This window comes from Acanthopagrus latus, chromosome 24 (genome assembly GCF_904848185.1).
Source record: "Acanthopagrus latus isolate v.2019 chromosome 24, fAcaLat1.1, whole genome shotgun sequence".
NCBI lineage: Eukaryota > Metazoa > Chordata > Actinopteri > Spariformes > Sparidae > Acanthopagrus > Acanthopagrus latus.
Window position 1 is genome coordinate 4059798 of NC_051062.1, and position 12203 is coordinate 4072000.

The window sequence follows — 12203 nt, forward strand, 5'->3', positions numbered from 1 at the left end:
TAAGTTATTAAATACATCTACATATCAATTACAAACAATTCTAATGCAAATTTAGCATAGTCTCACTTATGCTTAATAGCATATGTGGGTATATCTACAAGAGATTTCAAATACGGGTGCCATCTGTGATTATCATCCCATTGTCTATTAAGCTGTTCTCAATTCATGCGTTATTTCTTTGGTCGATAAAATGTCAGAAAATGGGGAAATATGTTGTTCTGTATTTTCCAAAGTCATCAAATGTCTCATTTTGTCCACAGCCCAAAGATCTTTAGTTTACCATCATAAAGGAGTAAAGATACTACTACTCCAAGCGATTAATTTAATACTTGACAACTAATTGATTCATCTTTGCAGCTCGACTTTGAGCGACCTTTTACTTATCTGAGTAAACACTTTCAAATCCATGGCATCTTCTAATTTTGGCAGGCACAGGCGCTTGTATCTGAAAATATTCTGACAGATCACAAAACATAAAATGAGATATTTGACAAGTTACACAACAGTAAGTGTGACATTTAAAGATAATGTGTGCAGTTATGATTACAGTGTCACAAAATGAGTGTGTGGGAATCATCAACAAGCAGCTTCACTGTGTATCATGGTTTAATCCACTATCTTTTTATTAAATACAACATATTGGTGACATGTAGGAGATATACAACATGGAAAGCAGTTACTTGGCTCCTTCATCAAACTTGGGATCTGAAAAAAAGAGACAACCATAAGTGATAGTTGTAGATTGAATCCCCTAGTGAAAGTGAGACGTACTGCAGCGGTCCAAACCCTTGATATGAGATTTTACATGTAGACACAGACCACAGGGATATATAGCAACTAACTAAATGTAGGATCATCAAAAATGCATTGAAGCTCTTAAATAAAGGCTTCCCAAACCAGTTTCAAACAGAATGAGAAAATCATCTGGCTTTGATATGTGTCACTATATATAGACACAGACAAAGCCCCAAATCACAGTGCATCTCTGCAGTGGCAAGGGATACATATTTATGAGGGGGAACTGTGAGAGAGCAAAGAATAACTTCAAAGCACACACAGTCATTCCGACTGTGTGGCACATCAAATGTCACAACTTTTCTCTCATGTGATGGACAATTTTTATCCAATATCTCGTTTTAGACATATGCAGCTTTCAGACTAAGATACAACAATTAAGAGATACAGTGTGTGTCACTTGGTCCTTCAAAAGCTCCTTTGTACGTCAGTAAGCCAAGGCCAATGTTAACCCTTTGCTGATTGCTCTGGCAATGCTATGTTTAAAAAATAAATCAGTGATCCCCGTACTCATTACTTCTAAGCAGTGATCAGTAAATTAAACCCTGTCCAAATTAAGAGGTCCTATTTTACACATTCCTGCCACTTGTCTTTTTAACTGATAAATATATTAAACAATCAGAAAACACTCAAAGTACACAGGGAAAACCAGTATAAACTCAAACTAACCTGTGAACTTGAAATCGGGGAACTTGACGAGGTCGCCTCCTCCATATAGCCTCTGCAGTTTGGTGACCTCCTCAGACACGTTCTTCTGGTAATCAGGTCCTGCATCCACAAGGCCGCCTGAGGTCCTGGGAGAGCAGAGGCATCAAATAAATATCACCAAATGTTCGAGGGATGAGTGTGATGGCAATAATACAACGCAGGACTCACGGTAAGTTGCATGTAATGCTCTAGAAGCCATACAGTAGTTTCAAACAGCTTTCAAGGGCATTGAGTTAATATTTCACTAATGGCCGAACTTCTATCTGTACTCTGATCTAAAAGCTAGCCTGCCCAAACAAATCAGGGACGTTTAATGTGTGTGTATGACAGAAGTTGTGTAGGATCCACTAACTTGCTCTTGCTCTTGTAGTCGCGGATCTTGTCCAGGAACAGCTTCTGGACGGGGTCGAGCTCCTTGGCCCGCTGGAACAGGATAGCAGACATGCCGATGTTCCTGCGAAGGGTGAGGCTCACTGCGGAGCGCAGCACGGAGGACAGCTGGAATAGCCGGTGTAGTGCCATCTGAAGGAGCAAAGATCCGTGTTTTCAGGACAATATACTGTCTCCACATTACACTTAAACCAATAGGAAACGCGTAGCCTGAAATTGCATTAGGAGGAAGTAACTGCTAGTGCACAACTAGCTGGGGTTTGGAAACAAAGTCCTGCAAAATGAAATGCTAAACCATTTAAATGTATCGAAACTTGAAGGACTCCGTCACCTACTAACCTCACAACATCACAAATATGGACGAGCTGCTGTTGGCTAGCTAGCTTTCAAGTTAATATGAGTCAGCTGCTCTCCTCAACATCGCTTAATTAGCGTAATGACATTGAGTTAGCTACACAAAAGACAGCTGGGGCATAATAAGCAATTATTGAAAGCACAATTTAATTGGCAATTTACATCAAATAGAGCCAAGAAAGCGTTATACGTGGCTAGAATGTTTGATTATAGCTTTCTAAGCTACATGTTTACAACTGCTATTGCTAACACGCTAAGCTAACTTTAGCTGACGCGACACAGCTTTCAAACTGTGTCCTCCGTCGTTTATTGAGCTACAGGAAATAATTTCAGCGTTTCTCTCATGATAGAAATAAACAAGCGTCTGTCAGTATGCACCGTTGTGAAAAACGGGGTCAGTTTGAAATGTTTGACAGCATTTCTTTCTGCAGCGCGGTACTCACCTTGGATTTGACACTTTAGCAGAGGATACCAAATGTGGAGGAGCGCGGTGGATTGTGGGATTGTGGGGGGGGGGGGGGGGTGAAAAGAAGGCGTTCGCGGACGTCAAGTTGGCAGCTCCTTTGCGCAGCGCTGCGCAGATTTAGGTTGACCTCACATAACACCAAGGTGTCCTCAACATGCTAATACAGCAAATTCTATAGGTTTATTTGAACTGGGAAACAAGTTTTTAATGTTGTCCAGATTCACTCAAGTATTTTTTATTCTGGCTTTTTTCTTGGTTTTTTTTTTCTTACTTTTAACCACACTATATTTGCAGTTTTCCTGGACTTACTAAACTTTTTTTTTTTAATGTCACTTGGAAAAAGGCACAAGTAGCCCCCCCCCAGGATCTCCAGATTTTATTTCATTGAATTTATAATGTATCATGTTGGTGTGGCTGTGGATTTGGTCCACCCATTTTGCAATAATAATTCAACCTTTAGTGAGATGAGCTGGGTTCATCTGTGTCAAGAAGCCCTGTCAGCTCTGCTCTGCTGTTTTCTGTGTGAGTCTGACCTCTCACCTCTTCTACATAAAGAAAAAGAAAACTGACCGACAGTCAGTTCTCACATTATTATCACCTCCCTGATATTAAAAGACCATACAAAGACACTAAGTATGATAATATGCGTTGTGAAGTAAACATTATAAAAAAAAAAACAACAAAGACACAGCATCTGTATGTACATTCAAAACTTTATTATGGAATACAGTGTAGAAAGCGTTTTCCCAGTCAATGCAAATGGCCTGCACAATATTACACAGTGGAAAACAAAACCAATATATAATCCACAGAAAAAGATAGAAAGAAAATCCTGCTTCCTCTTCTACTCTACTGCCCTCTGTTGGGCTTCTAATGAGCACCCTCTGAAAACCAAGGACCCACCCCACTGCAGCCTCCTTATGTACATTTCACTCACCGTTCCCTCAAAGATTTTACTCGCCATTAGCTCTAATGACAGAGTGAGGGGTCACACTGCTTTTCTTTCGATGACAAAACTTTACCATGAGCTGACAGTGTGAAGATGAACGGGGGGATTCTCAACGTTTTGCCTCGGACGAATGTTTGACCCCTGCTTTCACGTCCCCGCCTGCCTCTCAAGCTCTCCCACGGTGGTGAGCGCCCATCATCTATATACAGACTACAGTGCTCTGCCTCTGAGGAGTCAAGTGTGCATTGATGGCAGAGAGGTGAGCAGCATGCCTGAGGGGAAGTGAAGGCAAAGGATGGAGAAGTAAGGGAGGTGTTGTTGGGGGGGGAGTGAAAATCCATTATATATACAGACTGCCTGCCTAGCTGACTATCCATCCGGAACTGCAAGTCATTTCCTCTCTACCTCGCCACCCTCCTTCCTCCTCCTCCTCCTCCCAGTGCTCCACCTGTTCTATCAGCAGACAGCAAAATGATTACAAAAAATAGACAGCGTCGGCTTACAACTGGACGAAACACCAGACTGAAAATGACAAAACACATACAGGCAGAGATAATCCTGACCCCCCCCCCCCCCCCCCCCCCCCCCCCCCCATTCCCGGATTCCTCCTATTTTTCACGTTCCCTTCCCGCTCCCTTTAACCTTCACGCCCACAACATGCCCTTTAAAAAAAAAAGAGAAAAAAAACCCCACAGTGACATGGATTAAACAAAGAAGCGAAAATGAAAGGGGGTGATTCTTAACACAATATATCTCAGTGAATAATATACAAACAGAGATGAAGCCAGCCCCCCTCCTGTTAGCTTCAGGAACGTAGCATGGTTTAAAAAAAATAATAATAATACAAGAAATGAGGAACACACTTAATTTCCAAAAATCACAGACCTTGTTTTTTTAAATGTGTATTTTACATGATATCAAAGCAGAGCCCGTTCATCTAGATTTTATATATATTTTTCATCATTGTTTGAAGTCACGTGATCACGAGAAGATACTAAATGTACAATCTTGCTAGAATGACAATCTATACGTGAGAAAGGATCTCAAGAGAGAGAGAGAGAGCAGCGATAAGATCTTGGTTTTTTTTTTTCTTCTGTTTTTTCCCAAATCCTTGTTGTTGTCATCGTTGTCATGCACTACATAGGAACAGCTAAAGACTTCAGCATTACTTCAGTAACATTACACGCAATTTAAAAAAAGGACTTTACATCGGTTTTTGACTTCTTCTTTTTGATTTTTTTTCTCCATTTTCACTCTTTTTTGAAAAACAAAACTGGAAACGAAAGAGAAAAAAAAAATTAAAAAACAGCTCATTCAGAATACATAATTACTACTGTCGTCGTCAACATATTCGTTTATCATCAGCGTCTCCAGATATCCTTGAGCCTTGTGTGACTTAGCACAGCCCAGCTGTCGTAAGAATGCGTAAAGAAAAGAGGATGCAGGGAGGGATGGAGGAGGGGGAGGAGGGGGAGGGAGGGGAGGCTCACTTATACTCCAGTGTAGACTGTAGAGTGAGTGCAGTAGTGGTGCATCTTGTGGGGAAAACGCTGGGCTTCATTTATAAAAACCATGCTGTTTGGTTTAATTCATTCTATCATTACTACAACGAATATGATGAACCAAATGGTTTGAGATGATTCTGAAGCTTCCAGTTTTTGTAAATGAGGCCCAGATGAGCGTGTGCCAAAAAATCCTACTGATCAGTGGTCAGATTTGCCTGCACAAGTCCACACCTTCAAACCATCCCAAGCCAAAAAAACCCAAGTATACACTGGCCCTGAATCAGTGTGGAGAGAGCACGCTTCTTCCCCCAGAGAGTGGGTTTTGTTTTAATGCGCTGGGCGGGGCCTTCCTTTCCGTACATCAGCAGGCCCAGATGGAGCAAACATATAAAAACACCTTTCTTTGATTAAAAGGCGTCCTGCTCCGATAAAGTGAACAAAACTTGGTGCAAACTGGCTCGGCCCAGGCATAAAAACCCTGGCTACAGTCGCTCTGTGCGCTTGTGACTATTTCAGTCACGCAAATCATCTAAGCCACACTGCCTTCTGGAGACGTGGGACTAGTCTGGGAGGAGGAGGAGGAGGAGGAGGAGGAGGAGGAGGAGGGAGAGGAGAGGAGGTGCTTGATGTGTGGGGGAGGAGATGTTTGTGTGTGTTTATGTGTGTGTGAATGTGAGACATTCTCCTCAGTTCTGCATCTGCTCAAAGAACTTGTAGGTCGGGTTCTCATAGCCGTTCTGCTGCATCTTAGACAGGTGGCGCTCTTCGGGGGTGACCGCAGCATCCACCTGGAGGGGAGCCAGAGAGAGGGGGGGGGGGGGGGGGGGGGGGGGGGGGGGGGGTTTACATCAGCACATATGAATGTAAAGACAATTGACATTTTAAGACATTTGAATCCCCACTTAAGTGTTGTTTAATTGGAAAAGCGAATGAAGGAAATTAATCCCTTTATTATTTGTAAGCGGATAGAATTTCAAAATAATAGTGTGCAAAGTGCACAGTAAAAAAAAAAAAAAAAATATATATATATATATATATATATATATATATATATATATATATATATATATATATATATATATATATATATATATATATATATATATATATATATATATATATATATAAAAATCTGATACACATACAACAGATTGTACTCATATGTGCATGCATGTGCACAGCATCACCCCCACACACCAGACTGCGTGCCTTATAGAACAGCTTGTCCACACACGCACACACACGCGCACACACACACACAGGTCAGCCGTTTCTCACCTCGATGACTCCGTGGTGGATGGAAGTGTACTGCTTCTTCCTCAGCATCACCAAGGTGATGACGATCACGGTTGCTATGACGACACCTCCGACCATCAGGCCGATAATGGCGCCCTTGTTGGAGCCCACATCCTCGGCGAAGAAGACCTGCGGAAGGCGAGGGACAGACAGTGGTCGGCCGACCTGTCAGTCACATGCACTCGACCAATCGCAGCCAGCTGGATGGTTTTATTACATGGAAAGTAGAAATGCAGCGGCGTGGTCTTTTCTTGATACAGTTAGCTTCTTTATCTCATTGAAGTGCTGAGTAATGAGCGCAGTGTTCAGCCCAGCGGGACAGAGAGCTAGCCTTGCTTGGAAATACTTTGCATGTCACGTCTCCCGTCCCAGTGAGCTCCAGTAGCTGCGACTACCCACTGCTGGAATGTAGTACGTTTACTCAAGTGCAAATTCTAGGTACTTGTACTCTACACAAGTACTTTCTACTTCAGCTCCACTATATCTCAGAGGGGAAAATTGTACTATCATACATTTACCCGACAGCTTTACTTACTAGTTACTTTACTTATTACAGTTTGGATGTTTTGTTATACATTCAACTATCCAGCAGTTTTTTGATCAATGAGTCAATTAACAGAAAATACATTTTTAATTAATTTGATGATGGTTTAAGTCCTTTTTCATTTTACAGCTCTGCAAATATACTTTTCCTTTGAATGACTTAAATCTTTTGAAAGTTTTTTCAATCATTTTGTTATCAAAAAATAATAATTGTGAAAACAAAACAAACAAAAGTTTCATTTACATTACTCCTGGCACAAAATAAGCATTGTGAGGGCGTCACCTTGAGCCCTGAGTGACAGTATTCATCACTATTTTCAGAGTTGTTCCAAACCATAAATCAATTAATGGCGAAAAATAATCAGCTGATGAATCCATAATGATAATCATTTCTGGGGTTCACTTCAACCAACTAATACTGTAAAATCCTGCTTTTGACATTAAGGCATGAGTCATAATAGAATACTGTAGTCATGAGTCATAAAAGCAGGAAATCAGTTCGCCTTGTTGGTCTTCTGGTTCTCTCGCCAGGAAGCCTATGGGTTTTCTGAATTGGGTCTCAGTTTAATACCTTAAATAAGATGTGTGGTTACCATGATTGAAAATATTTGCATGTTTTATTCTAAAGACATTAAACACATCATTAAATGTCCCACAATTCAATTATACACCACTTATGTGTCTTATATGGCAGTTGTCAACAAGCGGCTAAATGAGACTACAGAAGTTGTCGGGGAATTTAAACATCATCACACTGAACACAGAGACTCATCAAGTCACTACTCCATCTTTGCAGGTGGATTTTACTGTACATTGTCCAGTCTATAGAAAATGTGTTTAATAACTGTGTAATAAGACGCCGAGTTGTGGTGGCGTTTAAGTCATGAAACCATATTGTAGTCTGATCACAGCCCACCATCAGCTTTTTACTTCTAGAGATTTAATTCACACTGCAAAAATCATAAAAGTAGTGAAGATTATGTTGCTGAACCAAACGTGCAAGTGTCATAACTGTGTGTTTGTCACGGAGATTATTTCCGATGATAATCCAAAATCCAATTGAAAAATCCCAAAGGCTTTCTGATGCTAACTTGTGGCTTAGCCCACCAAAACACGTCATCCCACCACCGCTCTATAGCCTGATGATACAATATAACAATGCAGTGGGTATTTTTTACTTGACATACCTGAAGTACATTGACCTGATTACACTTACTTCTATTTGTAACATATTCAATGCAGTACTGGTAGGAGTCATCCTGTAAGAGTAGCACTTTGACTGAACACTTCCTCCATCACTGTTACGAACTCTGGAGGAGATTAGTTGCGACCTTCAGAGTTCCATCCCATTTATTTCCACTTCTTTCCACTTTTCATTTTCTTAAATCATTTTGCAGTGCATGCTGTGTGTAATTCTTTTTGTCGTTTTTTAAAATAAAATCATTACGGAGTGAAATCTAGCGTGAAAATTACCCCTATGCTTCTGAGGGGGAAAAAAGATGTGCAACAGAAATACACATTAAAATAACTGTGGGGGACTTCTTGAGGGGTAATTTCACTGGCCGAGATTTTAATTTCTTCCTGCGGCTGTCAGGTGATTTACAGGGAGAGGAGCAGAACATAAGACAACAGGAATGCAGTATGACTCAGCTGCAAAACAATACGATTAAAAAAAGAAAATCACAAAAAGCAAATGAAAGCTTTGGCTCCTCTGTCACAGATTATGCTTCTCCGTCATACAGAACAAAGAAAATAGAGGCAAATGGCTTCTGAAGGGAGGAAAACAACTCGTGGTAGCTACCTGCGCTGACGGGGATAACGGGGCGGAAAACGCAGTCGGCTGGCACCAACTTCAAAACGGCACTAAACTGCAGATAATCTAACAGAAATGCGTGCTGACATCTCCGGCGCTGCTACCCCTGCTGGTGTCAAACACGGCACAGAGTGGGGGACTTAATTTGGGGCTGCTGAGCCTCCTCCAGAATAATCCTACAGAAAGCTGATTGGGGTTACCGTGAATATCAAATCAAGGAGTTGAGTTGAGGAGACTGTCGACACTCTGACTGCTCATTGTGAACGCAAGAAATGTGATATGTAATAAAATGTAGGGATTAAGAGATTAAAGCCTTTAGGTGAGAGGAATAAGGTACACGGATTTGGATTTGACTGAGGATGGATTGAGGTTTTTGTGCTGGCATTACAATGCTGGATGAGATTAATGAATGAATGGTGAAGTGGGTCAGAAAGCCGCGGAATGTTGAGTACAATCACCTGTGGCTGACCAGGAAAAACACTTACAAATGCAGATGGCACGGAACTTCACTCTGATCAGAGGACGGAGGAATTCAGAGAAGTGTGACGCACGCATTATAGTGGCCGTCTCCATGGACACCTGTCTCCATGGTGACAACCTTGGGAGTTTACCGGGAGGACAGAGTGGAGACATGGACCTGGCTGTGTGTGTGTGTGTGTGTGTGTGTGTGTTTGCTTGCTTGTGGATATTGGAGAGCAGAGTGCAAATTCCCATGTGTCAGTAAATGCATCTTCCTGTGTGTGTGTGTGCATGTTTGTGTCGATTTATGTATGAATCTGTGAATTTTAAATGAGTCTGCATGTGTCAGAGTGAGCAGCTGTATGTGTATGTGTGTGTGTGTGTGTGTGTGTGTGTGTGTGTGTGTGTGTGTGTGTTTGTTTGTTTACCAGTTTCTGGTGGTGAACTTCATATTCAGTGCTCTGTCTGTCCTCTGTCTCCATCCGCAGCTCAGGAATAGTTTCCATCTTCATTCCAGTCACTGGCAGGGGGAAGGAAAAGTACCATCTATTATGGATGGTGACGCTCAGCCGCTTTTTCTTTATCTCATAGACACACACACGCACACACTCTTACTGGACTCAAACTCACCCACACAAGCCGGACAGACAGCGGAGAGTTGGCAGTAACTGTGGTACGAACTGAATATGGCACATATATATAGCACAGTAAGCACAGACCCTGCAGCAGTGTCACAAGTCTCCTGGCAAACACAACGGGCTCCTTCACGGAGGTCAAGTAGAGTTGGCTGTGTGCAAATAATGATGTGGAGCTAGTCGAAACACACTGTCTGGACTTTACCACAAGAATGCACTCTCAAACGATCTCGTGATGTATTTTAAGGGAACGGACTTAACCAGAAGAAATGGTAGTTTTTAGCCTGGAAGCTTCTTTAAAAATCACTCTTCCACTCTTATACACTGTATGTTTTCATGACAACGCCTGCTACTAAAGCAGATAATATAATTTACTGTCCAGAAACATTAATGACTAACTACACATGTGGGTAGCATGCTCTAATGGAGCATCCTTTATTTTGGCTTCACAAATTACTAAGAGTGAAAAATGATTTACCAATCATATAGAGCAGTAATAAGCCACCTATGAAGTGCAATTTTTGGGCTGCCAGATTGCTGTTGAGTCGTAAGAAATGCCAATAATAATAATAAGTTCGCTACCAATTGTGCAGTTACACCTGTTCATAAAGTAATTATTACATGTTAATTAATGTATTATGTTATTGTAAGCCATTTGCTGAAGGTAACAGCAGTTATGGCAGTCAGTAAACAACAACATGGCAATGCAAACGCTCTTAAAACTGATCTCTGAAGCATCACTAGGAGAGAGTGAGTAATTCATCAAGGTTTTATTTACAACTTGTACACCCGTAAAGCTAAATTGGACTGTGCTTTTGAGATTAAATCAGCTGTTTAACTATAAGTCCTGCGGCTCATGCGTGGCCACCGAACCAGAGCTAAAGGAGCTCTGATATTACCACCAGAGGGTGCATTGTTTCATATCAAGACCCATCTTTACACATAAGTGAGCAAACATGATAATGGACCTGGAAGAAGGAGTCTTTGCACTTTAGAGCTAGTAGCCTAGCAACAGACTAATATCTGCAGGCCATAGACCCTATCCATCTGGTTTCATAAATACATTTAAATATGTAATATTGGCACAGTTGTATAACAATAGTACCAACCTGGCCGTGTGGGAATGCCTCTGTCAAGACTGGGGCGAGAGTCCACTGGTTCAACTAGAGAGAGAAAGAGAGAGAGAGACAGAAAAAATATTTATATTTTCTGCATAAAAATGTGAAAGTGTACAAATAAGAAGAATTTATCTCATGAAACCTCCTACAAAACCAAAATTAGAGCCCTTAATCAGGGTTTGTATAGTTTTGTAAAGATTCAAGCACTTTTCAAGGTATCTACACTATACTCAAAGCTTTTTTCATCACATCTGCATTGTTACTATTAATGCCAATGCAAAAAAATAAAGATTTGTGGATTACGTGAGTGATGTACATGTGCATGGATGAAACACCTTTGGTAATGACAAATCCATATTATTTCAGGATTATATTCAAATCAAGGCATATTACTTACTTAAAAACAAGCATTTTCCAATTTCTGTTTTTAAAGACTTTGTTCAGACCCTGCATGTTGCTTTACAGGCTCTAAGAGTTTCATTTCTATCAACTGTGATTCAAACTGTGAGAGCTTCAGTGAGTACCTTGGTTCTCGGTGTTGGGCTGGTTGAAGCTCTCAGGGTGGACGAAGCCGACTCCCCCCAGGCCCAGCGTGTCCTCCTGGGGCAGCAGGTCGGTCTGGCCGTCTCCCAGCTCCTGGTCGGGCATCAGGGCGTCGTTGCCGTAGCTCATTCTCACGTCCGTCTGCAGGTTGGCCAGCTGCTGGGCCATCTCCGCCTGCTCCCTCTGTAGGAGCTCTGGACAGAGACAACGGGGGAGGGAGAGAGGTCAGACGAGACGAGACAGAAGAGAAGTGGAGGGGGGATTTCTTCTGTCTTTGCTTTGATTTATATTTAACACTTCAATGATAAAAATATGGCTGGTGATAAAAGAAAAAAAAAAAACTTCTTTGGATCTTTTTTGGATGGAATCTTTAAAGTGGCTAATGTGTTTATATTTGTGCGGAAAGGACAGGCGGCCTCCAAGAAATGTTGTTTCGCTCTAATTTTGTAATAGACCTGGCACCTAGCAGTGATTGAATGGTGTCCTGTCTTCTGTGTGTGTGTTTGTTTTGCCGTGCAGCACAGAATGTGACAGTCTCCGAGACAGAGACACAGATGGCCGCGTGACGCATGCAACTCCAATAAACCCAAAAACCCACAGAAACCTTGCAAAACACAGGGCCTGGGAGG

General features: G+C 41.6%; 2 protein-coding genes across 5 annotated transcripts in view; both read right to left on the reverse strand.

Moving 5' to 3' along the window:
* Positions 1 to 597: 597 nt before the first annotated feature.
* On the reverse strand, positions 598 to 2764 carry atp5pf (ATP synthase peripheral stalk subunit F6). 3 transcript variants are annotated; one of them, XM_037091696.1, is made up of 4 exons: positions 2691 to 2764; positions 1856 to 2025; positions 1465 to 1589; positions 598 to 705 (listed from the first exon to the last, which is right to left on the reverse strand). In XM_037091696.1, exons 2-4 carry the CDS (start codon positions 2023 to 2025, stop codon positions 677 to 679), a joined length of 324 nt encoding a protein of 107 aa, XP_036947591.1. In that variant the 5' UTR covers positions 2691 to 2764; the 3' UTR covers positions 598 to 676. The 3 variants fall into 3 exon arrangements, with proteins under 3 accessions (XP_036947591.1, XP_036947593.1, XP_036947592.1); XM_037091698.1 differs by lacking the exon at positions 2691 to 2764 and adding an exon at positions 2626 to 2650; XM_037091697.1 differs by lacking the exon at positions 2691 to 2764 and adding an exon at positions 2233 to 2386.
* Positions 2765 to 3406: 642 nt separating this feature from the next.
* Positions 3407 to 12203, reverse strand: part of appa (amyloid beta (A4) precursor protein a) — a 39896-nt gene continuing 31099 nt past the window's right edge. For both annotated transcript variants that reach the window (XM_037091693.1, XM_037091692.1), the window contains 5 exons: positions 11556 to 11768; positions 11023 to 11076; positions 9707 to 9798; positions 6446 to 6592; positions 3407 to 5955 (listed from right to left, as the gene is read on the reverse strand). In XM_037091693.1, coding sequence (XP_036947588.1) covers positions 5854 to 5955; positions 6446 to 6592; positions 9707 to 9798; positions 11023 to 11076; positions 11556 to 11768 — 608 coding nt within the window. In that variant the 3' untranslated portion in view covers positions 3407 to 5853. The remainder of the gene's footprint in view (positions 5956 to 6445; positions 6593 to 9706; positions 9799 to 11022; positions 11077 to 11555; positions 11769 to 12203) is intronic.

Excerpts from the sequence above, each read along its gene's own strand:
- atp5pf (XM_037091696.1), bottom strand. The coding sequence starts at position 2,025 with ATGGCACTACACCGGCTATTCCAGCTGTCCTCCGTGCTGCGCTCCGCA. Across the intron at positions 1,590-1,855 it reads GACTACAAGAGCAAGAGCAA|GACCTCAGGCGGCCTTGTGG; the intron begins GTTAGTGGATCC and ends CTGCTCTCCCAG. Across the intron at positions 706-1,464 it reads CCCCGATTTCAAGTTCACAG|ATCCCAAGTTTGATGAAGGA; the intron begins GTTAGTTTGAGT and ends TCTTTTTTTCAG.